At 37.9% G+C, this 27,248-nt stretch overlaps 1 protein-coding gene across 1 annotated transcript; it reads left to right on the top strand.

Moving 5' to 3' along the window:
- The first annotated feature begins 13,313 nt into the window (after positions 1-13,313).
- Positions 13,314-27,169, top strand: LOC115951471. Its single transcript, XM_031068672.1, has 3 exons — positions 13,314-13,548; positions 26,133-26,488; positions 26,567-27,169. The coding sequence occupies exons 1-3, from the start codon at positions 13,314-13,316 to the stop codon at positions 27,167-27,169; spliced, it is 1,194 nt and encodes a 397-aa protein (XP_030924532.1).
- Positions 27,170-27,248: the final 79 nt, after the last annotated feature.

Genomic DNA, 27,248 nt, shown 5'->3' with positions numbered 1-27,248 from the left:
CGAAACAACCTCCTCGACGACTGTCGAAAGAACATGCAGACACGGTAAGGGAGGAGGTGATAAAATTAAAGAAAGCAGGGGCTATCAAAGAAGTTTTTTACCCGAATGGCTGGCTAATACAGTTATGGTGAAGAAGAAGAGTGGAAAATGGCGAATCTGCGTGGACTTCACAGACCTGAATAAGGCCTGCCCGAAGGATCCTTTCCCAATGTCTCAGATAGATCGATTAGTGGATTCAACCATGGGATACTCTCGAATGAGCTTCTTGGACGCCTTTCAAGGATACCACCAAATACCCCTGGCTGCCAACGACCAGGAAAAAATGGCTTTCATCACCCCCGTCGAAAACTACCACTATAAGATAATGCCCTTTGGATTGAAGAACGTCGGGTCAACCTACCAAAGGATGATGACTAGGATGTTTGAACTACAAATGGGCAAGAGCATCAAAGTCTATATAAATGACATGGTGGTGAAGAGCAAGTTGGTGTCTGATCACGTGAGAGACCTCAGTGATATCTTTGAAATTCTGAGAAAATACAGGTTGCGCCTGAATGCATCCAAATGTTCGTTCGGAGTTGGATCAAGGAAATTTTTGGGTTATATGTTGACCCATAGAGGTATCGAAGTCAGCCCTGACCAGATTAGAGCTATTAACAACTTGCAGCCTCTTCAAAACCCCAAAGAAGTTCAAAAGCTCACCGGCATGGTCGCCGCCTTGAACCGTTTTATCTCTCGCTCGGCGGACAGGTGCAGACCTTTCTTCCTCTTATTAAACAAGTGGAAAGGGTTCGAGTGGACTAAAGAATGTGCCTTAGCCTTCCAGCAGCTTAAGGAGTATCTGTCTCGGCCGCTAATCATGTCCAGCCTCGAAGCCGACGAGGTTCTATTCGCCTACATTACTGTGGCCTCTCACGCAGTGAGCTTAGTGCTAATCTAGGAGGACAATGGCACACAACGGCCTATCTACTACATGAGCAAGTCTTTACATGAAGCAGAAATCCGATACCTCCCCCTGGAAAAGGCCGTCCTGGCAAACGTACAAGCCACGCGAAAGCTCCCCTACTATTTCCAGGCACACACCGTTGTTGTATTAACCCAACTTCCGCTCAGATCAATACTCCGTAGTGCCGATTACACAGGAAGAATAGCTAAGTGGGGGACCATTCTTGGCGCCTTTGACATTAGATACATGCCCCGCACCGCTGTAAAGGGCCAGGTCCTCGCAGATCTAGTAGCTGAGTTTGCCGAGCCCTCACCAGAAGAAGGGAGAGGGGCACTGAGCACAGACGAAAAACTGGTCGGCATAGTCTCTGAGCAAGAGCCCATTTGTTGGAAAGCATACATTGACGGCGCGGCCAATCGAAGAGGCTCTGGGGTAGGGCACGTCCTGATTTCTCCCGAGGGGATTACCATCGAAAAATCACTAAGACTGGGCTTCTCGGCCACGAATAACAAGGCAGAATATGAGGCACTATTGGATGGAATGTCTATGGTTGAGAAACTGGGCGGGAAATCCATAAACATGCTCTCAGACTCAAGACTTGTTGTAGGACAAGTAAATGGGGAATTAGAGGCACGGGATGAAAGAATGCAAGAATACCTTGTCCAAGCCAAGTGCTTACGGGCATGTTTTAACTTTTTCAGCCTAATGTATGTATCCAGGAGCGGAAACACCCATGTTGACTCTCTCGCCACTTTAGCCACCTCCTCGGCCCAATGCCTACCTTGAGTTATACTTGTGGAAGATCTCCACAGGCACTCGATGATGAAAACCGGGTCGATGCGTGTTCACAGTGTCAGGCCAGGGCCTAGCTGGATGGACCCTATAGTACTGTTTTTAAAGGAGGATGTCTTACCCGAAGAGAAGAGCGAGGCCGACAAGATTAGGAGAAAGGCTACTCGATTCTGGCTGTCCGAAGATTTGAAACTGTATAAGCGCTCATTTTCCAGACCATACTTGTTATGCGTACACCCAAATGCCACGGAGCTTATCCTAGAAGAGTTACACGAGGGGATTTGTGGGAGCCATACAGGGGGTAGATCCTTATCCCATAGGGCCATAACCTAGGGTTATTGGTGGCCGAGTATTCAAAAAGAGGCGCTCGAATACATGAAGAAGTGCGACCAATGTCAGAGGTTTGCCCCAAACATACATCAACCAGGTGGGATCCTCAACCCGCTGTCCAGCCCTTGGCCATTTGCGCAGTGGAGCCTAGATATCCTAGGACCATTTCCTAAAGCAGTGGGGAACAAAAGGTTCCTTCTCGTCGGCACGGATTATTTCACAAAATGAGTTGAAATAGAGCTGCTGGCAAATATTAGAGATGTAGATGCTAAGAAATTTATTTGGAAGAACATTGTCACGAGGTTCGGAGTCCCTCACACCCTAATCTCGAAAAACGGTCTCCAGTTTGATAGTAAATCTTTCTGGAGGTATTGCAGCGAGTGGGGAATTATGAATAAATACTCCACCTTGGCTTATCCCCAGGGCAATGGGCAGGCCGAAGCCGTCAACAAAGTCATAGTAAATAGGTTGAAGAAGAGGTTAGATGACGCGAAAGGAAGGTGGGGAGAAGAATTGCCCTATGTCCTATGGACGTACCGCACCACGCCACGCAGGTCCACAGGGGAGACCCCCTTTTCAATGACCTATGGAGCTGAGGCCGTCATTCCTCTAGAGACAAATTTCCCAACACTGAAGACCAACACATTTTGCCCTGATGCTAACAATGGGCTGCTGAAAAAAAAAAAAAGCTTAGACCTCATCGAGGAAAGAAGGGAGAGAGCAATGGTCCAACTTGCCTACTACCAGCACAAGCTCAAGCAAGGTTATGATGCCAAGGTGAAGCTAAGACCCCTAGCACCTAGGGACCTGGTATTGAGGAAAGTTCTGGGCACTGCAAGAAATCCCGCGTGGGGAAAGCTCGGACCAAATTTGGAAGGCCTATATCGTATCACCTTAGTGGTCAACATAGGGGCCTACTTTTTGGAAGATTTGGATGAACATGTGGTACCACTTCCTTGAAATGTAAATAACCTGAAAATGTACTATTATTAATGAAAGTTTGTATTCTTAGTGCCAACCACAATGCAATTTTATCTAAGTGTTAAACAGAATTCAGGTCCTGCGTGGCTCCTCGGACCACAGGCTTGGAGGAAATTAACCACAATGCAATTTTATCTAAGTGTTAAATAGAACCCAGGTCCTGCATGGCTCCTCAGACCACAGGCTTGGGGGAAATTAACCACAGTGCAATTTTATCTAAGTGTTAAACAGAACCCAAGTTCTATGTGGCTCCTCAGACCACACACTTGGGGGAAATTAACCACAGTGCAATTTTATCTAAGTGTTAAATAAAACCCAGGTCCTGCGTGGCTCCTCGAACCACAGGCTTGGGGGAAATTAACCACAGCGCAATTTTATCTAAGTGTTAAACAGAATTCAGGTCCTGCGTAGCTCCTCGGACCACAGGCTTAGGGGAAATTAGCCACAGTGCAATTTTATCTAAGTGTTAAACAGAACCCAGGTCCTGCGTGGCTCCTTAGACCACAGGCTGGGGGGAAATTAACCTCAATACAATTTTATCAAAGTGTTAAACAGAACCCAGGTCCTATGTGGCTCCTTAGACCACAGGCTTGGGGGAAATTAACCTCGATGCAGTTTTATCTAAGTGTTAAACAGAACCCAGGTCCTGCATGACTTCTCGGACCACAGGCTAGGGGGAAATTAACTATTATTTTTTCATCCATACTTAGCCGTGTTGCTTAGATTACGAGTAACGGTTGGTCCTCAGAAGTTTAGTAATATAGCCCGAAATTCATTCATAACAAAGGTAAAAAGGAAGCAGTAAAACAAGATTCAAAATAGAAGTCATATCATTCATTAGGCTTCGAAATGTATCTTCTTACAAACATTGGCAAAATTAAGGAAACGAAAGAGAAGAGGAAACTACTACAAGAAAAGTCCTAAACTAATGTCCTAGGCTTTATCTTGGGCTGAGCTCTTTGCAAGGACCTCTGCCTCGGGATGATCACCACCTGCCGAGGGCTTGGACATGGCCTCCCTAGCTTGCACTACAACATCCCTTTTGCTTGGTAGGTGGCTACACCTCCTCATTCCTCCCTTTTGCTTCGAATATGAGGGAATCTAGAGCAGTGACCGAAGCAGAGAATGGCTCCTTAGGAGGAACCGAGCCCGGAATCTCGTGAATATCTTCAGGAAAGAAGATATTCTCAATCTTCCTAAGGTCGAAGTCTGCAGGAACTACTGCCCGGTCCAAGGCTACCCCCAAGGACATGGTGATGTAGTCCTTGCAGACTGTAGCCACCTCCTCGGTCAGCCTAGCCTTAGTATCCACCACTCCGCGCTCGTAGGAAGTTGCCACCGCAGCCTCAGCCACCTCCCTAGCCAGGCGAGCAGCCTCTTTTGTCTTTATTAGCTCTGCCTTGAGGTTTGATACCATTTGCTTCTCGGTCGCAAGGTTTATTTCGGACATATGAAGCTGTTGGCGCATCTCCTCGGCCTGCTTAGTTGTAGTCTTAAGGCCCGCCTTAGCACTGTCTTGGGCCTTAAATGCCTCTTTTATCTCCTTAGCCAAGCGATCTTTTTCCAGCCTAAGGACACCCGTAGCCTTCTCCGCGGCAAGGCGGGACTGAACCTCAGTGTTCAGATCTTTACGAGATTTCTTGGCCCACTCCTCAGCTACGAAGATTTGTTGAGTGACCTGCGCGGGAGTAACGGAAGAATCATTAAAAGAAAATAATGAATAGGCAAGTGCAAAATAAAGAAACTGAACAAGGAGGAGTCTCCGTTTTACCATGGCCAAGTCTCTCTTCAACGACATGAAGAGATCCGGTTGCCGAGTAGCCCGAAGCCCCTTCATGTCACAAGGCAGGAGGAGGGGCTGCTGTAGGGCCTCGGCGAGATAAGATGACTGCCCTCGTTGGGACTCCCAGAGAGTTGCGTCCCATGAAATAAGGGCGCCTTCCAACTTTAAGCGGGGGGACCAGGTGCGCTGTTCCCTCTTCACAACCGCCTCATCTCGGCTATCAACAGACCTTTTTCTTTTTTCCTTGGGCTCTTTACCCTTCTTCTGTTGCTTCGCCTTTTCAAGGCCGACCTCACCCTCTTCCAATTCTTTCGCTGGCCTCTTCTGCCTCAGATTGGGAAGGGGTTGTAGCGCGGGGTCAGTGGAGGGAGGAAGAGAAAGGGGGAGCTTGGCTGGAGCTTGCTCCTTGGGGGCATCCTTGGAAGACTGCCCCTTGTTTCTGTTGGATAAAAGGCCCCTCAGACCGAACCTCGGCTTCAGATCCATATCCTTCTCTTCAACCTCTTGGCTAGTGTCAATCTGAGTAATTACCAGGCCAGGAGTGTGAGTCGCTGAGAAACGATCAATGTCCGAGCCGGAATCTGAGAGTTCTACAAGCCTGGTTGACACCTCTCCTTCCTCGGTGAAGCGGAACTGGTCGATTTCAGCCTCAAGAGATGAATGCGAGAAGTCAACTCCTTCTCATAGGGCGGCTACCTCTAGGAGAACGTGCTGAACAGGCAATTGGACTGGAGATAGGTCTCTCGGAGCAAGAAAGCCTGATTTAGAAACATCGATGCGAGCTAATAAGGGACTTCCAGCCTTGATGGCTTGACCGGCGTCCACAAAAGCGTGAGAAAGGGGCTCGTAGTCCAAGATAAGAGGAGTGATACGCAGTTGCCCGTCCTCACTCACAAAGATTTTGGACCTTAGGAGAAAGTTAAGGGTCTGGACGTTGACCAAACTTATCCGCGGAGTTGTTTGTTCTTTGTCTGCAAAAACCCAAAGGGAGGGTTATGTTAGTCCGAGGAGGCAAATAATCAAAACTAAAACCGAAATAAGGGAGAGAAAAACTCAAAACTAAGATCCCCTCCAAGGGATCTGACCCTATAGTGCCCCACCTGGTGTTCCCGCCCTAACTGGGCAGTGAAGACCGTCATGCCATGCTCCGGAGACGATCAAAAGGTCATTCTTCAAGCCTTTGTTGGACTTGGGAAGGCAGGATATCAGCCTCACCTCGTCGGACCTGGATTTCAGGTAATACAACTCATTGAGGCAATGACATTCGTACAAGTGAACTACATCATGCCATGAGAGGCCGAGGTTCATCTGTTCGTTCAGAGCATCTACGCACCCCAGAATTTGGAACATGTTCGCAGCACACTGGTGGGGGGCCAGCCTATAACCACTCAAATAATCCCTAGTTATCCTCCCCATGGGGATCGTCATTCCTCCTTCTATGAAAGTTATCATTGGAATGGCGACCTGCCCCGTCTTTCTCTTGGTTAAGATTTGGTCCGAGAAGTAATATTCTAGACCTACTCCTGGCGAGATATGGTATTTGGCCTTGAAACCTTCCATACCGGCCGGAGAGTCTACCAGTTTCTCAAACTTACCCATCCTACTAACCCTAGGTGATACGAAGAAGGTTTACTTAAGAAAGGAAGCCGGGAAAGGCAGCAGAGAGGAAAGGCTAAGTAATACGGGAAATGAGCACTTACAGGAGCGAAGATCCTAAACCTCTCGACCTTGCGAAGAACTCTCCAGAAATCTTCAAGGGAGTGGCTGTGGAGTTTTGAATGCTTTGCAAAAGGAAGTACTGGAGTGCTCTAGGACGTTTGAGTGCTTTTTCAAAAAAATGGAAATAATTCCCCTCAGAAGCCTTATATAGCGGGGAGAAACTGAACGGGCTTACTCCCGCCCAAAGGATTAAGGAAATATCAATCGTTGATTAGGCGTCCCACCGTTGGATTCGAGGGACATAAAGCTGCCTAGCTCAATAATTAGCGCCTCATAGGTTACGAAACACCAGTAGCAGTAATGAGGCATGTGAGGCTGTACCTCCACACGCGTAAGTCAAGGATTTACAATAAGTAATCCCATAAGTGTCAAAATCTCGCCTTTTCTCCTTGGATAAGAGGGAAAGACCCGAAATTTTGAGGGGCTATTGTAAGGGCAAAGGCCCAAGATCACACAGGGGGCCTTGGGTCCCGTAGGAAAATTTGACCACGTCCGAGGAGAAGGCATGGGTGCCAAAAGGGCTCCCGGCCCAATTCTTATAGGCCTGAAGACGTTTAAAAGGCGGTCCGAGGAGAAATGTCTCCTCGAACGTACCAAATATGGCTCAAACATGCACTCTGCCTGCTGGAAGGATCCACCCCTACGAGCGTTAGTAGCAAGGACGAGTCCCACAAGCCCGTAAGAAGGAAGAAGGCGTAGTATGCCAAGGGAAAGGCTGCAGCTGCCACTTTAAATGCATGGCAGCTACTTTTCTGGCCACATTAATGTGGAGAGGACTTGTGAACAGTGTTGTCTTGGCTACCACAACTCACAGAAAGGAGCGGGGATGTCTGATGGGACAGGCACTCAAGTGAAGGTCCAGATTATCAACAACTGTAAGGCTCTGATGGCTTCAAGAGGGCTATATAAGGGAAGGAAGTCCCCATAAAGAAGAGGATGGAGAAAAAAGGAATTTAGAGCAGAAGAGCAGTGTGAGAACCATAGCCTTTGAGTAGGGACTGATATATGTCCTCCATGTCTCCTCGAATTGAACATCTACTGGACATGAAGGGGATTTTCTTACTCCCAATTGTCGCATAGCCCAAGTTTAGCTAGTATACACTTTGTTAAGACCCAATTTTGTAGCCCACCCTCTATAAATTCATTGTTTCGGGTCCCTTGAGCTAGAACCCCATATCTGTTAGGCCTAGGCTCGAGAAGACGACCCTACAATAGGGATAGCAAATAACATAAAACAATTATCCTTGTTGACAGTCATTTAACTTACAAGTTGTCCTAACACAATTTGTGTAAGAACTTCTTTGGAAAAAAAAATTCAAAATTGATTATTGTTTGCAGTTTGTGGTTTGTGGTTTTATTGCATAGATATGTGACTTCTTGTAAACCAGCAGCAAACTCTTTAAAGTAGGGGCTAATTATATATCACCTTGAAGAAAGTAATTTGAACACACCTCAGGGGTGGCTTCATGTATTTGGAGGCCTAAGGCGAAAATTGATTATCTTGTATTAGATGCAAAATTACTACTAATTAATATGAACTACGTAAAAATTTTTCTTTTTTTAGAAAATTTATAGACAGAAAAAGTTTGATAAAATTTTTCATACTTGTTGATGTGGCAGATTGATAGTGGTAAGTAAAAAAACGGTGTTAGTGGTAGACTTAGATGAGAACTAGTAAAAGTTTGCTAACTCAACTTTTATTATTATTATTTTTTTAGAAGTGCAATATTCACAATATTTTTTATAACAAATCCTGGGTTTTAAGTTTTTTGTTGTTTTCTATTTGAAAATATCACTATAATTATTTTTTTGCCATCAATAACAACCTACTACTTAACATTAGTTGTAAAAGTGTTGTGAAAAATATTGTGAACGTTGCATTTTTCTCTCTTTTTTGTTTGTTTTTCATCTGATAAAAAAATATTATGTTATTTATTGATTATAAATAACCCTATTGGTTAAAATTTGGAGGCCTTTTTTCTACTTGGGGCCTTAAACGACTGCATTTTTTGCTCTAGCATTCAGCCGGCTCTGACATGCCTTAAAGTCAAATTATGTTTTCTGATTGTTTCCTACTCAATTTCTTCGATACAACATCGATTTAGATCTAAATATATAATTATGTGCCTACTTAATACAATTGTTTAAAACTACACTTTTTCAAATTACAGTTTTTTAAGCCTAACTTTTTCTTTTTTTCTAAGCAAAACAATTACATTTTCAAGAAACTTAAGAATATCACTTTTTCATAAGCAAAATCCTTTTTTTTTTCTTTTTTCTTTTTTTGCTTTTGGAGAATTAGAGATGACACTATATTACTTTTAGAAGATAATAAGTGATTAGGAATTAGATATTTTTATATATTATATTTGTCTTTTATATAAAGTGACTTATTATTTAAATTAAATAAATCTGTATATGTTTCAAAAGTTTTAAAACTATTACTGTACTCTAACGGTGTAGTTTCTAATTTATTTAATGAAAAATAGACAGTTGTATTCAATGCATAAATCTTTCATTTTTGTAAGGTCTTGGGCACGCGCGCCCACAGAGAGAAAGGGGGGGAGGTGAAGCTAGGTGGAGCCAGGGGGCCATGGCCCCAGCTTCTTGAAATTCCTATTTATGATGCCAAAAATTTCACAAATTTTCTATAAATTCTTGTTTGTAATTAAATTTAGAAATGTTACAGACATAAACTATTTTTCAATATTTTTACAAACTGCTGATGTGACTTTAGCATTTTCTAAATAATTATTTGTAAATAAAAATATGATGTTAGTAATTGACTCATATTAGAACTAGTAAGATTTTGCCACATCAATAGTTTGTAAAATATATTGTAGTTATAGTATTACTCTTAAACTTATTGTGCCCCTAGGATTTTGAGGAAAAACAAATAGTATTGATGTAGTTCTTAAAATTGCTTTGGGCTTCCCTCAAATCTCTGAATAAATTTATTTAAAAAAACCAGAAAATAAATACAGAGAACCATGAAGAAAATAGCATCTAGCCCATGTCTTGGCCCAGCCCCTCCAAATACCAACTTCAATAAATTTCCAAATCGGCAATATCCAAAAATATTTCTTTGTATAAATTAAGACTCCTTAGTAGTCATAACTCCTAAATAAATTTCAAAAAAAAAAATTCCTCTAACATATATATTTGCACTTAACCTAAAAAAATAAGTCTGACTAGAAACAAAAACCAATAGGATCATATGGCCGTTGTAGTCTCTACACTACAATTTGCCTCTAAGACTAGTGCTAGTGCTCCCCTTCAAATCAGTGATGAAGCCAGAAATTTTTTTTTCTTTATATTTTGCCTCTTTTTCTGTTTATGTTTCCCCTGAGAAAGATGACTGTGAATAAGAAACATAAACAGTTTTACTTATGCTTCATTGATACCATGCTTGATGCAAGAGATAGAAACATAAACTGTATTATTGTAAAAGTTTGTACAGAACTTGCTATGCATGTAGCCATGTAAGTGAAGACTACATCACATGTATCACAAAAGAGCACTACTAGCTACTACAGGCCTTAGCACAACCACTCCTACAGGGGCGGAGCTACGTTGAAGGGTGGGGGGCATGGCCCCAAAATTTTGAAATTTTTTAAATATATATATAATTATTTTAATGTTTTCAAAATTTAGTCTACAAAAATAAGAGTTGGCCCCCACAACTATTTGAATTAGTCCAATAATGCTCTTAAAAAAAATAATAGGTCTAATAGTTATAGAGACAACTTTTTTTTTTCGCAATTCTATTTTTTATTGTAAAATGTGCTCTTATATCTATTAAATATTTGAAAAAGTTTGGCACCAAATATGTTTGAATTTATCTTTTTCAACCCATTATGTGGTGATTAATAAGACATTGACTCATTAAAAAAATCTTGTCACTAAAACTATACATGAAATATTTCTTTAGTTGCCACATAATGAGTTAAAGTAAGATAATTTCAAATATGTTTGGAGCCTAATTTTTTTCTCCAAATTTTGGATCATTCATGTTTTTGAAAATTTCATTAGCTCAATTGAATGATTTTTTACTTACAATAGTATAAAATTTGACAATTTGTATAGAAAATGAAACCTTTAAAGAATTTCACTATGAAAATAGTAAAAATGAATTTTATTAATTTTATAAAAAATCACCATCAAACATAATTTTGATTGAAAATACTAAACTCCTTTTTTTTTGGTTGGATGTGTGTATATATATAACTTATCAAATAAAAAAGTGTGTGAATATATATGTGTGTGTGTGTGTGTATAATAAAAAAAAAGTGTAAGTATATATGTGTGTATGGGAGGTTGTCTTGATAAATATATTAGTGCTGTAACTTGGCCCCTTCAAACAAAATTTCCTGGCTCCGCCCTGCTCCTACCCCATCTCATATGAGACCTCTTGGCCCTTGGGACCAAATCTAAACTTTAACGTTTTGAAGAGCTTGAATTGCCAACTTTTTCCGGAAAAGCCAAGAAGTGGATTCAAACATTCAAGCTTGTTAGGTATTTTAAGTAAAGTACCCATGAAATTCCGATAATGGTTAAATATACCTCCTCAAAATCTTAAGTGGGTCAGCACAAATTTCTGGAAGGATAATTTGGGTCAAAGGGATATCACAAATCCAAACTCAAACCCGGGTATTGAAATTAAATAAACATGAAGTAGTCTGCAGTGGAACTCAAACCCGTTACCAATTTACCAAATGGTTGCAAGACTCCAAATAAAAAGGAAAGCGAAACGGGTTGAAAGTTGAAACTCCAAAGGGTATATATAGAGTTTCTGGATTTTCTTGCAAAGCACAAGAATTTCTACAAAGAAGTGCAAAATTATCAACTTTCCTTCAAAACCTCTAATAAATTTTATTTTATTTTTTAACGTATTAGTAAACGTTGTCAGGTTATTTTTTACACATACAATATTCTCAAGGAATTATTAAAATTATTCTAGATAATGATCATAATTAGTGATAAGGAGAAAAAATCACCCTCATCCAAAAGAAGAGAAAGCCAACTTCGTCCATCAAGCCAGCATCATCCATCAAACCAGCATCATCCATGTGATGAACAACTACAGCATACATTAAATGAGTTCCTCATAAATGACATGAGTAACGATTAACGCGTCAGACAAAAAAAGGCATAACCAACGAACCAACGGGCAGAAGACCATTGAAGTCTATTACGTCTCCGCATTCATTACTGATAAATTATTAAGATTGTCCATCTCTCGATGGACGAATTAAATGCTATTCAATGCAAGGCGTAGCATATAGACATCAATGACAAACAAAGCCATAAAAGACATTCAATGCTTAAGACAGCTAAGGAGTGACGTACAGGCACCAACGAATTAATAATCGTTGGTAGATAATAAAAGCCAGCCATTAATACCAATGGCTCCATATCTCATGAATGCAGATATTCATTCAGACAATGAAGACAAGGGCTACAAAAAAAACCGGCCCACACAAACCAAAGGCAAAGGTACACATAATTCTGATCCCAAAAACTATTCTCAAGTTGAATTCTTTTGCAACATACTTTAATTAAATCTCATTCTAACTTAATCGTAGGAGAGTGTTTGGCAAATGCCACACCGGTGTATCCATATTTCTCCATCTCATATCTTATTGCAAGTTCGTCTCTAGACAAAGCCAATAGTTTCATCCATCTGTATTAACAAGGAGAAAAGAACAGCATTAAAAGCTATAAAGCCTAAGAAGAACAGCACCAACAGGTTCGTCTCTGGACAAAGCGAACGCCTTCATCAATCTGTATCAATAAGGAATTCAACTGACGATTTTTTGCATCATCAGTTTAGCGCCGTTTGTGGGAACGTTTGCAAAGCCATACATGTTCCCTTTTCTTCACAAAAAAATTCCTCTCGATACTAGTTGGATTCCACAGCACAACAAATTTGCAAGGTCTCACGGCTACTGTGTTGAAATCATCCATCTACACAAACAAAGAATTCAACTAACGATTTTCTGCATCACTAGTAGGGACTAAGTAATTAGCCATCACTTTACTCCTAAGATAAAAGGTCATATGGTCCAAACTCGATCAATGACATCAGTAAATCTAGAAATTGGAAATCCCCCCACCATCATAGAGAAGCAGCTACAGATGCTTTTGGCTACCCTTGAACAACTTACCCAACAGAAAGAAGCCCTAGTGCAACAGAATGAAGCCCTAGTGCAACAGAATCCAAGTGTGCAACAAGCATCACTCGTCAAGGAATGATCATCGTGAAGAAGAAGAGGCTAAGAGCAACACACCCAGCAAGCAGACCGGAAGAGGAAATGCACCACCTTCGCACACCAGAAGCTAGCAATGCACGATGGAAGATTGAGATAAAGGCAACGAAGGATAGGATGGATCTTATGATGAATGTCATGAAAGGATGAACAGCAACGCTTAACGACCTAGTACATCGCACTGACTCTCCCTTCATAGCACAAGTCACATCTTGCCTTCTACCACCTAAGTTTCGAATGCCGTCCTTGGAGACTTATTGTGGGACGAAAGATCCACTTGACCATCTTGAATCTTTCAAGACTCTCATGCACCTCCAAGGCAACCCTAATGAGATAATGTGTTGAGCCTTTCCTACCACCATGAAAGAGCCAGTGCAAGTTTGGTTCAGCAAGATCAAGCCAAACTCTAAGTCAACCTTCAAGGAGTTGAGCAATAGCTTCGTCACCCACTTTATCGGGGGGGTAAAGGCATAAATACTCAACACATGCTCTAATGCAAATCAAGCAATGGAAAGACAAGAGTTTGAGATCGTACGTGGCCCGATTCAACAAAGAAACCCTACTAATAGACGAAGCAGATGATATGGTCCTTGTAACAGCTTTCTCTAGTGGGCTCAAAGAAGGAGAATTCCTCTTCTCAGTGCTGAAGACCATGGCTGATATGCTTTTTAAAGCCACCAAGTACATGAATGCAAAAGATGCACTGATTGCTCGTAAGGACGAAAAAGGTAAAAGGAAGAGAGAAAGCGCAAAAGACACCCAACCTGACACTAGAGATAAGACCTCTCAATACGATAGGAAGAGAGACAACAGGAAGGCAAGGCTTCCATCCAGGCGAATCATCAACTTCACCCCATTGAATACTCCACTGGATCAAGTATTGATGCAGATTAGTGACAATCTTGCACTCAATTGGCTAGAAAAGCTGAAAAGGGACCCAAACAAGCTATCTAGGGAAAAATATTGCTACTTCTATCATAACCATGTGCACAATACTTCTGAATGCTACGAGCTGAAAAGTCAAACCAAAGCCCTTATTAGAAAAGAGAAGTTGTAGCAATTTATCAGAGGTGGACTTGGGATAAAACCTCTACAAGGATCAAAGCAACTAGGCAGAGTGGAAAAGCAGTCTAGAGCACCCCTTGGAGAGATAAGAATGATCACAAAAGGCACTGAAAGATTGATGGCAAAGCAGAAGAGTGACTTAAAGCACCCCTTGAAGACCAAAGATTGATGGTAGAACCAAAAGAGGAACTAGAAAGTCTCTTTGGACGACAACCACCCAACAAGAGACACTTGACAGGTAGAAGCTACCTTGTCCTCGGAACGCCAAACACTTTAATACTAGTAGTTCACTCCTTCACTCCTTGCAACCATGTTTACATTTACTCTGTTTGCATTTCCTTTGCATGCATTGCTTATAAGTGTCATGTTTTGACGCAACTTATAATTTGATGCTATTTCCTTATTTGAGACTTAACTTACTTTTCTATGAGCTTACCATTTGAATAAAAACATTTTCTCCACTTGTGATGCATTACGTAGAAGGAACCGAACAACCAAAGGCGCCTATGGGTGGACAATCTAAACATAAAGTCGCTACAGGTGGACAGATAACTAAAGTCACCCACAGGTGGACAAACAACCAAATTCGCCTACAGGTGGACAGTCTAAACAAAAGTCACCTACAGTTAGACAGACAACCAAAATCACCTACGGGTGGACGGTCTAAACAAAGTCGCCTATGGATGGGCAGTCCAAACACCATTGTTATTCTCTTGCAAATCTCAAACTCACTCACATCAGATTCTGCCTGGATGAACCTATGGACTGACGAAAGTAGCTTCATCACCTTTCATATTCCAACCGTGCCTGTATAGACAATGGTAGGAATAAGGGGGCAACTGATGAGGAGAAAAATCACCCTAGTCCAAAAGAATAAAAAGCCAGCTTCATCCATCAAGCCAACATTGTACATGTGAAGAACGACTACATCATACATTAAATGAGTTCTCCATAAATGACATGAGTAACGGTTAAAGCGCTAGATAGGAAAAAGCGTAACCGACGAACCAACAGGCAGAAGACCATTAAAGTCTATTACGCCTCTACATTCATTACTGATGAATTATTAAGATTGTCCATCTCTCTATGGTAAATCAAACTCTATTCAATGCAAGGCATAACGTACAGACATCAATGACGAATGAAGCCATAAAAGACATTCAATGCCTAAGACAGCTAAAGAGTAACGTATGGGCACCAACAGACGAATAGCCATTGGCAGACAATAAAAGCCAGCCATTAATACCAACGATTCCATATCTCATGAATGCAGATATTCATTCAGACAATGAAGATAATGGCTATAAAAACCCACACAAACCAAAGGCAAAGGTACACACAATTCTAATCCCAAAAACTATTCTCAAGTTGAATTCTTTTGCAATATACTTCAATTGAATCTCATTCTAACTTAATCATCGAAGTGTGTTTGGCAAACGCCATACCGGTGTATCCATATTTCTCCATCTCATATCTTATTGTAGGTTCATCTCTAGACGAAGCCAACAACTTCATCCGTCTATATTGACAAGAAGAGAAGAACAGCACTAAAAGCTATAAAGCCAGAGAAGAACAGCACCAACAAGTTCATCTCTAGACGAAGTGAACACCTTTGTCCATCTGTATCAACGAGGAGTTCAACTGACAATTTTTTGCATCATCACTTAGTATTAAATTCATCTATTATCATGCATCTCCAAAGTGAATTAATTTCTTAAAAAAACTTCATTGTTAATATATATAATCAAATTGTCTCCTAAAGTACATAATAAAAACTCCAATGGAACCAATGAAATCTTTAAAATCACAAATGATCTAAAAACTTTAGCAAATGTAATAGCAAATGATCTATAAACTTTAGCAAATGTAAGAGAAAATTTTACAATAAGAAATGAAATTGAAAAGAAAATTAACTTTTCTCTTTAATAACTTATCCAATCACTCACTTCTTTAATTAAAAGGGTCATTGAACTAATTTTTTTTGTTTGGGGGGTGGGGTTTGTGCATGGGCTCCTACTTTTGTAAAACCAAATCTTTCAAATACCGCAGGCATTACGCAATTATACGCCTATAAGATTAAGGTTAATCGTGATCGTCAAAAGCTTTATAGCTTAGAGGAATAACTTGTTCTCCTTTATTAAGAGTCATAGTTCATGTTAGAGATAATATTATTATGGTTGTTGTGTAAAGCCCCAATAGGCCTAATTTGGTGAAAACCCCTATTAGCTATATTTTTATTCTACTATGATGAAGCGAGCAAATTAAAATGGCCCTAATAGGGTTTATATACAACTAGTAAAGTTTAGGGTTAATCCTTGTACTCCAACTTATTCACTAGTGGATCATGTTAACTTGGAGGGTCGCAGAGAGGTTTTTCGCCAAGTTTTTCGGCTTCCTCTTTGATAATATATCGCTATGTTATCTTGGGTTTGCTATTCTTTTACCCACTATCCTTTCCATTATAGCATTGCACTTATTTGTTCATCCATGCAATTGTTAAATGCTTCGATTGATTAATTTTCTAATCACGTATATTCCACATTAAGTGTGTTAAACATAAAATTAATCAAGCGGTAAGTTTAAAATGGGGAGTCTAAACAAGCTATAGTACTGTTTAACACTATTTGAGCTTTCAAGATGTATGTAATTTCTTAAATTAAGCTTGTCTAAGACAAATAAGAGTTGGATTGTGTCATGAGTAGTATTTCTTTCTTACTACACAATTGCTACAGTTGTTGAGTGATTGAAAGAGTAAAAAGAGAAAAGTTAAAGAAAATATTTGTTATAGTTTAGCTAACAGCTTAAATCCAAGGAAAAGCCCTTGACAACTTCATCTTTGCTATTCTCTTTTCTTTTTTATAGATGCAATAAATTTTCAACCTATGGCATTGACTTCATTATAATTGCTTAATCTTTATTATCCGACCAAGACACTAATTGGTTTTTAGTGTAGGCGGGCTTCAAACCCATTAGGTTTTCAGTCTTTTTATATTTTATTTTCATTTCTATGATAAATTAAATTTTAATTGGTAAAGTATCTTCTTGTCAAATAAGAAATTTAAAATTCAAACTTGATGTACATTAAAAACCAATTAATATTTTGGTTTGATAATAAAAGGCAAATATTATATATATAGTATCCAGGGGCCATTTGTGCTAGTCTGCTAGTTGCACTTGCACATCTATGAAAAAATTAAAAGGCAGTAGTTCCCCATGACAATTAGTGACATTTCCACCACCCCTGTTCGCCATACTCTCCAGCTCAATTATGCAGATTTCTGGACTTCCTTATCCTAAGATGTTTGCTCAAATAATTTTGTGGCTTATAATTTTACCTGTGACAGTTTTTAGACCCCTTAAACAATTGATTAAACCTAGGTAATTAGCCAAGTTGTTACTTAGTCCAATTAAACAAGTCTAGGTTATCACAATAATAAAGATCAAATCATGCAAAGCAGTGGAAAATAAATAAGACAATGATATGATCACCCAGGAAACCAAACCGGTAAAAACCTGGGGAGGATTTGACCTAACTATCCTCAAGGTAAACTTGAATCCACTATCTTGAAAGAATCGAAGTTCATACAAAAGGACTTACAAGCACCCCCGCTTGACTTCCTAATGCTACCAACCAGTAGAACTTACTGACACGAATACGTGCAAGCTCCGAATCCACGGACTCCTTCTTTCTTGGATTCCCACCAGCTACAAGCACCCCTGCTTGTGTATTCTTTAAGCTTTAATGGCAGCAACTGTTTTGATCATCAAGGTGTAGAAAATATCTCCTCCTTGAAAACCCTAAGTTTGTGTAAAGGAAAGCTCATCTAGATCTCACAAGAGATTTACACAAACCGCAATATGAGCAACCTTTAGAGAGCCTTTGGGTTCAAAACCCTAAAAATAAAAAGAGGCACAAGAGGCACTCTAATCTCTTTAAAAACAACTTTTTAAAAAACGTTCTAGGGTTTCCCTTATATATAGGAGAGTTTTACTTGAACCCTAATACGTTTAAGTAGAGTTTGGGCTGAACTGAAACTCTGCAGAAAAATAAATCTGCACGTGGTTCGATCGATCGAATCTAATTTTCGATCGATCGAGCCTTGCAGATTTAGTCCAATAAATTCTACAATCACTCGATTCCAATTTCACAAATAAACATACTTTGAGCAAGCCTAAACCTAGACTCTATGTTTTCATCATGGTTTGCCAACATAATACAAATTGAAGTTCTAATACATTAGTTCCTAATTTCTTAGAACCTAACAATCTCCCCCTTTGGCAATCCGTGACAAAACACATCACAAACATGAAATGCTCAAAGTTACATATAGCCCAAAAATAATTCAACCTAACTATTATCTATCAGTTGCAAGTGTAGACAGCAGCATGACTAAATCAACCTGTATATTTCCTGAAACACTCAACAAACGCATAAACGCATGTGTGACAGAAAAACAAAAACAGTAAATCAACAAATATGCAATGTAACTCTCCCCCTAAGTTAGATACATCAAAAACAATGTTAACTCAATGTTAACTCTCCCTAAACAGAACATTCTTGTATTTTCCACACATTTCATCTAAATCTCTCCCCCTTTTTGTCACGCATTGATAAAGACAACTCAAACAAAGAGTTGACAGAAAACATACGCAACAGAGTAAGAGAAAATAGAGAAAGAAGGGAACACAAAACAATTCAACTCAATAGGAAATAGAGACAACTCCCCCTATGAACAACAAAGGGTAAAAACAAGCTTCTCCCCCTATAAAAATAGGAAAAACAAAACAAGTTTTGGGAAAAACAGTTTTAGGGAAAAATAAAGGGGTTGGGGATAAATAAAAAGACACAAACTAAGTTTTTAAAAAAACTAATTTGAGGATACACATGAAGAAAAAATATTCTCTCTTTCAATAAAATGCAAACATGGCACTATGTGACCCATAAACAGTTGCATAAGTAGAGAAAATATTTGCACATTGATTATCCATCATATCTCTTAAGAAAAATATTTTCTACAGTTCACACATAAAAATAGCATATACTAGAAAGTACATAGCTCAAAAATTAATCAATCAAGTTGAGTACCCAATATAGCAAAGTGTATGCATGTTATGTGTGAAAACAATGAGAGATATGACCGCAAAACTGCAAGATGGATACAAAAAAACAATGTAATGCATGTGAATCATAAACATAAATGATGCATGGAAAAATCAAATTTTTGAAAAAAAAAAAAAGAGCAATTTAACACAGAAACTCCTCAAAGCGCAAACATTAAACACATTTTGCATTAAAATCAAGGAACTTTTAATCTTGGATGGCCACAATAAGATCACACACAATATAATGTACCAAGTTTAACAAAGAGTAACTTGTGTAGTGTGTGCAACTAGCAAAAACTTGAGATACATGTGAGGTGATATGTGAATAGCAATCAATCACAAAGTCTACAAAATTCATCACATAGAATTTAAAAGAGACTATCACCTAAAGAGTTACATCATATAACTCCCACATCTCCTAGAAAACAAGCTTGCAATCATGTAAGTTTCTTGATTTGCCTCATAATATACACACCAATTTTAATTATGTGATTTGGCATCAAGCCTAATAGTACACACCAATTTTAAGCATTAAGCAATTAAACCGAGGTTACACTTTATGTTATTTTTGTGCATGTGCTACACTTTCTCGAGCACAATATCTTACGATATGCACTAAGGTATTCATGATTGGCTAGTAAACAGTGGTGAGATGGTTATTTATGCCTTTCTCAAAAGGTTCAAGTCCGACAGTCAAAGACATGTGATTTCAAGATCAAGACAAAGTGATCAAAACCATAAACATCTTTCCCACACAATATGCACTACAAAGTTTCAACTAGTAAAATGCAATAAGTAAGCTCATCAAAGTTAAACAAGGTACATAAACTTGTTATGTAAAGATAATATAGTCAATCCTTGATTATAAATCCAAGATGTGAAATACAAAACACAAAAATCTTTTTGGTTTTAAAAAAATTTATGACCAAAAACAAAAAACACGCATTACGCTAAATGATCAATGCAAATGCAATGCATGACAGTGCTTAACTAAGCTATAGAGAGTACACAAATAAGAAATATCAATTTCTTAATTAACCCTTGAGTATATGTACAAACTAGTACATACTCACATAAAATCAAAAATAGCTTTCAAGTTTCTCCACAATGTCAAGCATGTTCTAAATCAAGAGAGATATCATAATTCATGTAATTCTCAAAACAAATAAAACAAGACACAAAATAAAATATTTTTGTCTTTTTGAAAATTTTTCAATGTTTTTGGATATTTTTTTTATTAAATAAAAAAAATATTCTAAAAGAAACAAAACAACCAAAAAAACAAAAACAAGACATGTCCATAAACAATTGAAAGAATTAAATCAGGGACAAGTCAGCAACACTCACTTTAGAGAATCTTTTCTCACCCATCTAGCACGAGTCTTCAGCTTTGTAGGTGAAAATTTATGTGAAGCAGAGTGTATTTGAGGGATTACACCAATTTTCTGAGACAGATTGAAATCCTGCAAATTCCTTTCACAAGCCAACAAGCTTAAATTTTTCAAAATAATATGAAACAATTTATATGGACTTATGGCAGGAGAAATATCATCACATATCCTAGATTGAAATAAAGAATGCTTAAATTTCAGTTTATGACAATTAGGACGAATGTGATCGGAGACACCACAAAAGTGACAAATAGGAACAAATTTAGAAACATCAGTATTCCTAACAACAAGTCTAATCTCAGATTTTGGTTTTTGCCTCAACAAAGAACAATTTGGTCTAATATGACCAACAACACCACAAAGGTGACAAGTAGGCACAAAAACAAATTTATTATGCTCTCTAACAGTAGGTTTAGACATAGGTTTAGAAACATCAGCGTCAACATCAGAACTTTTACCTTTGTCTAACCTAGCAAAATAAGTCTTTTCTTTATTATTCCTCTTGAAATGAGGGATATAAATTTTCTCAGTTTTAGGCTTAAGAGAAACAGAAATACTTCTATTATCAACAGCAGACTTGGTACAAGTCAAATTTTCAATTTTAGTTTTAGATTCAACTAACTCTTGTTCCAAACTTTTCATCTTCTCATCTTGAGAGGAAATTTGATTTCTCAAAAATTCATTCTTTTTATTAGATTCATCTAATTTAACAACCAATTCCTCTTTTTCAAGATTAGCCAATTTTAACTCTTCCTTGAATTTCTTAGCAATTTTCATAGATTTCAATAATTCCTTACGAAGAGTTTCACAGGCATCAATAAAATCAGCAGAAGCATGAGCAGAAACATGATCAGAAAGACACTTCAAATTATCCATGACAACAGGGGTCAAGGATCAGCTCTTAGATCAAAAGATCTAAAACAAAATAGCAACCCGCTCTGATACCACTTGACAGTTTTTAGACCCTTAAACAATTTATTAAACCTAGGTAATTAGCCAAGTTGTTACTTAGTCCAATTAAACAAGTCTAGATTATCACAATAATAAAGATCAAATCATGCAAAGCAGAGGAAAATAAATAAGACAATGATATGATCACCCAGGAAACCAAACCGGTAAAAACCTGGGGAGGATTTGACCTAACTATCCTCAAGGTAAACTTGAATCCACTATCTTGAAAGAATCGAAGTTCATACAAAAGGACTTACAAGCACCCCCGCTTGACTTCCTAATGCTACCAACCAGTAGAACTTACTGACACGACCACGTGTAAGCTCCGAATCCACGGACTCCTTCTTTCTTGGATTCCCACCAGCTACAAGCACCCCTACTTGTGTATTCTTTAAGCTTTAATGGCAGCAACTGTTTTGATCATCAAGGTATAGAAAATATCTCCTCCTTGAAAACCCTAAGTTTGTGTAAAGGAAAACTCCTCTAGATCTCACAAGAGATTTACACAAACCGCAATATGAGCAACCTTTAGAGAGCCTTTGGGTACAAAACCCTAAAAATAAAAAGAGGCACTCTAATCTCTTTAAAAACAACTTTTTAAAAAACGTTCTAGGGTTTCCCTTATATATAGGAGAGTTTTACTTGAACCCTAATACGTTTAAGTAGAGTTTGGGCTGAACTAGAACTCTGCAGAAAAATAAATTTGCACGTGGTTCGATCGATCGAGTCTAATTTTCGATCAATCGAGCCTGGCAGATTTAGTCCAATAAATTCTACAATCACTCGATTCCAATTTCACAAATAAACATACTTTGAGCAAGCCTAAACCTAGACTCTATGTTTTGATCATGGTTTGCCAACATAATACAAATTGAAGTTCTAATACATTAGTTCCTAATTTCTTAGAACCTAACAATCTACATTAATACTTCATTTGATATATTATACAATTCCTTTGGAAACCAACCAGTAAGTACATCAAACAGCCACTAAGTGCAGGTAAAAGAAAACACAGTTCTCCTTTCAAATAGATTCAGTGTGTATATTGATAGTTATAGGTAACTTAGAAAGTTAGAAAACATCTCCATGAAATAAATATTTTTTTCTAATAAAAAAAAAAGCATAAAAGAAATGGAGTCTGTCATCTCTCTTATCTTGTATAGATGAACTATGCTTTTCATCATGTCTACCAAAGGAATAGCACCCTTTGCTATACAATAATATTACTAAGAAGCCGAGAAACAGAGGACGCAGGTAGGCTTTTTAAGCAAAAAGGCAATACAAATGAATAGGAAGAAGTGATAAAAGGAAATAAATTTATTGAGCTGATTCCAATAATAATTAAAATATAATAATAAATAAATTATAATTATAAATAAATAATTAAACAAAGAAGAAGAAGAAGAAGCGAAGAGGTTTATAACTCAATAATTAGTTGTCACCTTGGTACGATGGTCACTCAACAAGTATAAGTGTTTGTGGGGTATAAGTGGCGGAGCCAGATTTTAAGTTCAAGGGGGGCAAAATTAAAAGACAGTATTAAAAATGCAATTAATTTGAAAATTTTAATTATTATTAATAACAAAATAAAACAATTTTACTTAGTGAGAAGGGTATAAAGGTAAATGGGTCAAAATAAAAATCAAAGAGATATCCTGTCAATAGTGTCAATGAGTGTTTTGTTGCTTTTTATTTTCCAGTGATAGCTTGTAGTTGTTAGTGTGGACATGGAGTGTGTTTTGTTCTTTTCTATTTCAGGTGGGGCAAAGAAGCAAACTTTTGGCATGATACAGGTAAAGTGCAGAACTTTTAGAGGAGTCAAGGGGGTCAATTGCCCCTCTCGACCCCCCTGGCTCCGTCCTAGGGGACAAGAGCCGGGGTTTAAATCTCCAGGAAGGAATTTCACACACATATACACTTAGATTAGGTTAGAGTAGAATTTCTATTTTATATATAAATATATATATATATATATATATATCCAGATTTCAAATCTTTTCTCCCATTATAACTAACGAATTATAAAAATTAAAATAAAAGAGTGAGAGATTGAAGTCCCAACACTTCGATGAACTGAGACTGATGAACCACCGCAACGCTTTGACGCCAATAGATACAAACAACTGTCTTTGTCCTCTTTTCTACAACAGTATTAGTACAACGCAAGGCAGTTGCATTGGTCATTGCCAATTGCATCTACTTAATGCCACATTTCTTGTCATTGTACAAAAGTGGTGGCAGTTAGAGAAATGAGAGAGAATTATCTTCATTTCTGTGGCCCATTAAGTTCAATGACTTTTTCTTTTCGTTTTTAGACAAGTGAATGAAGGAAATGATTAGATAAAACTTGTTACTTAAAAAGAAATGTTGAATTATTTCAGTTAGAAATCCAAATAGTATCAAAAAAATAAAAATAATATGGATTCTCCTAGGTCTAGCAAACAACCGCTTATCTTTGTTGACATTCTATTTTGCTACTAATGAAAAATTCAATTTGTTGGCTGAAAATTCCAAACCCAAGGGCAAAATGTCATTCTCATGCCATCACTTAACTTGAAAGCTAGCCTTATCCCCCCCCCACACACACACACACACACACAAAATAAATAAATAAATAAATAAATAAAATAAAATAAAATAAAATAAAACCACTTGAAATTTAACTTAACACATAATAACACATCAAATTATAAAGAGGAAGTTATGGCAAGTTGGCAACATTAAAAACCGGACCGAACCGGACCTATTTAACCAATTGAATCAAGAATTGAACCTAGAATCGATCTGGTAAAACCAAAATAACCTGTAAAAACTGGTCAAGAATCGGGAAAAACCGGGAACCACATCCTTTTCCAATTCTTTGACTGTTCCGATTTTTAAAACCATGGATGTAGTTCTTAAAATGTTAAAAGCATGACAAACAGTCCTTTTTGTCCATGAAGTAGGTCTCAAGAAATCAATTATGAAAGGAGACTTTGAAATTTTCTTCAGTTCTCTTCGGAATAATGACATGTTTCATTATGCTTTTAGTCATTTAGTAAAGATCACTATGTCTTATGTCAACTCTTTACATAACTTTTGTTTTTCTCATACTTAGGTAAGGTAATTTTGTTGCGTATGCCTTAGCAAAGAGAGTTAGGTTTTCTTATTTGTTTTCAGTTTGGATGGAGTCTATTTCTCCTGACATTAGTAGTTTTGTAACAGCTAATTTACCTATTTTTTGGTTAATAAGACTTTGAAATGTTTCTCAAAAAAAAAAAAAAAAAACACATAATACGCATTAAATTGGATTCTCAAGGGCAAAATAACCACTTCTTGCACTAAAATTATAAGTTTAGTTCAAAAAATACCAAGTCTATTTTTATAATTCAATAACTAGCGGAGAATTTGAACTTTGACATCTCAATTGGTTGAAGAAGATCATTTAGATAGACTTGAGCCTACAATGATAGTTGATTTTTCAAGTAAAAGGCGAAAGAATAGTTCACTCTGTGCTCACCATGTGGTAGCGTCAATGTTAGTCACGGGGTTGCGTCAATGTTAATTGATTTTAACTGGTCCTTGGTAAGAATAATTTTAATGGATTAAAAATTTTAATTTTCAAAGGTCCAAATCAAGGAAAAGAAATAAACATGCATACACGTCACATGCTATAGCAACCTAAACGATTTTTAGGAATTCACAATTATTAAATTTTTTTTTTCTTCTTAGATGAGTAATTAATTGGAAAAGTCAAAAATATAATTCTTTTTAGGGTTACCTAGTATTTGACTAGGGAAAACCAAAAACTTCTTTTCTAAATGAATCCTTACCAACGCATAATTGCCCCATCCATACACCCATATCCAATCAAAACCCCCACCTCAGTTCTTATTGCAAAATTGTGTACAATACCAAACTTGCTATGCGTAAATATACTATGAAGGAACCAGCTTTTTTTTATTGTATCATTTTTAAAAAATATAATCTTTTTGGGGTCTTTTATGGTAAAAAATTATCCCAGTAGGATTCATTTGGGACAGCTTATTTTTTATTTTCTTCAAAATTAAGTTGAATAAAATTACAACAACACATGAAATAAATATGGTTTTAAAAAGCTATAGTGAACTCTATTTTTTTATAGGAAAAAAACTATAATAAACTGACGGTGAAAATAAGTTAGATTTTTTATATTAGCACAGAGCTAGTACAAAAGCAAAGACTTATATGAAATCAAGCATGTTAAATGCCTTGCTCGCTCAATAGATAATTAAGACATAAAGCTAGCCATTATCAATAGTATATTCATAAAAAATTGTGCAATGTAAATGAAAGCTATAAGCAAGTAACACTTTCTATTTTTTGAAACTCAAGTAACACTTTCTTTTATACTTTTGTTCTACATATCTTGTAAATTAAATTCCAAGCTTGTATGCTTATCAAGTTATAAAATATTGCTGCTTCAGAATAAAGCAACCATCCTAAATTTCTCAAACCAAAGTTTCATAGTACCATCAAGCATGTATTAAATACTATAACAAGAACTTAAGTTGCTTTGGAGGGAGGTTGTTAGAAGAGAAGCTTGGTGAAACAAGCAGCAGCCAAGACCAACCTGTCATTGCCGCTGACGATGCCCAGACGCAGAGCAGTTCAATACAAATCACTGCCCTCCTTGGAGGCAATGTTTAAAATGGTAATGGAAGCGGGAGAAAATGCAAAGAATAGATCTCCAACCACAACACCAAAGATACAAACTATACAAAAGTTCGCATTCCTGCTGCGAGAGAACAAGGGTTTCAAGTAGTACTATGAGCCAAGAGCAGTATCACTTGGTCCTATCCATTATTGCAAGCCAAAATACCAGCTAGCAGAGAAGTACAAGCTTATATTGACCTCTGAGTTCATCAAAGATAGCAGCAAGGTTATAGACGAATTATACAAGAAGATTGAGGACAACATCAAGGAACTGAGGGAATGCTATGAGGAGGAGGCGACTAAAGACTATCCTGATAAGGCCCTCGCTTGGATTTTGTTTGTGGATGGCTGTGCAATACTACAATACATATACTGCGCTACTACTAACAAGTTCAAAGATTTGAATATAAAAAACGACTGTGCAGCCCTTGGACAACAGGATTTGTTTTTGCTAGAGAACCAACTTCCTTATCGTCTCCTGAAATGATTGATGGGGTTGAGCGTGAAGGAAAAAGAGTTGCAGGAATCGATTAAGATTTTCATTGAAAGCTTGTCCCATCAGCAATCAAAGGCACATCAAGCAGAAAGCAAGAAAGGGGAGAGCCTTCATTCAATGGAGATCCCACATGAACAAAGATTATCAATGGATGGAGAGTCGAAGCCCATCCATCTTCTCCACCTTCTGAGGACAACTCTCTTGGATAATCTAAAAAAGGTTAATAACAGCAGCCCAAACAATTCAAAGAAGCAAGATTGGCAATCCTATCGCATCGTGAAGGACCTTAAAAATGCAGGGATCTGGTTGAAGCCTAAAACTACCTTCTTAAATGACATTTCTTATAATCCTTCATGTTTCATTGGATATCTTAACCTTCCTAAGATTTCAGTGGACAACTCAACAGGACAAAAGTTCTTCAACTTGATGACCTTTGAAATGTGTCCGGACTTTGACAACAATTTTGAGATCACTTCTTACATATGCTTCCTTAATTCACTCATGATTCATGCTGACCATGTTATGGAGCTAAGGAAAGCGGGGATACTCCACAACTTCCTTGGCAGCGATCAGGCAGTGGCTAAACTCTTCAATGAGCTTGGCACCAACTTGGTTCCAAACCTCAACATATATTCAGATGTAAGGGCAGACATCCACAAGCACCATTGAACATTGATGAGTCGTTTGTTTCGACTCTATCATGACTATTTTGATAGCCCCTGGTCGATTCCAGCCTTTTTTGGCATAT

This window comes from Quercus lobata, chromosome 7 (genome assembly GCF_001633185.2).
Source record: "Quercus lobata isolate SW786 chromosome 7, ValleyOak3.0 Primary Assembly, whole genome shotgun sequence".
NCBI lineage: Eukaryota > Viridiplantae > Streptophyta > Magnoliopsida > Fagales > Fagaceae > Quercus > Quercus lobata.
The sequence above is the reverse complement of the archived record's forward strand: the minus strand, read 5'-3'. Positions and strand labels throughout refer to the sequence as shown.

What these genes read in the sequence shown, in the direction of transcription:
- LOC115951471 (XM_031068672.1), top strand. Translation starts at nt 13,314, where the DNA reads ATGCAAATCAAGCAATGGAAAGACAAGAGTTTGAGATCGTACGTGGCC. An exon ending in TGCTCGTAAGGACGAAAAAG is followed by an intron (nt 13,549 to 26,132) that starts GTAAAAGGAAGA and finishes AGCCAAGAGCAG; the next exon opens with TATCACTTGGTCCTATCCAT. An exon ending in TTCCTTATCGTCTCCTGAAA is followed by an intron (nt 26,489 to 26,566) that starts TGATTGATGGGG and finishes TTGTCCCATCAG; the next exon opens with CAATCAAAGGCACATCAAGC.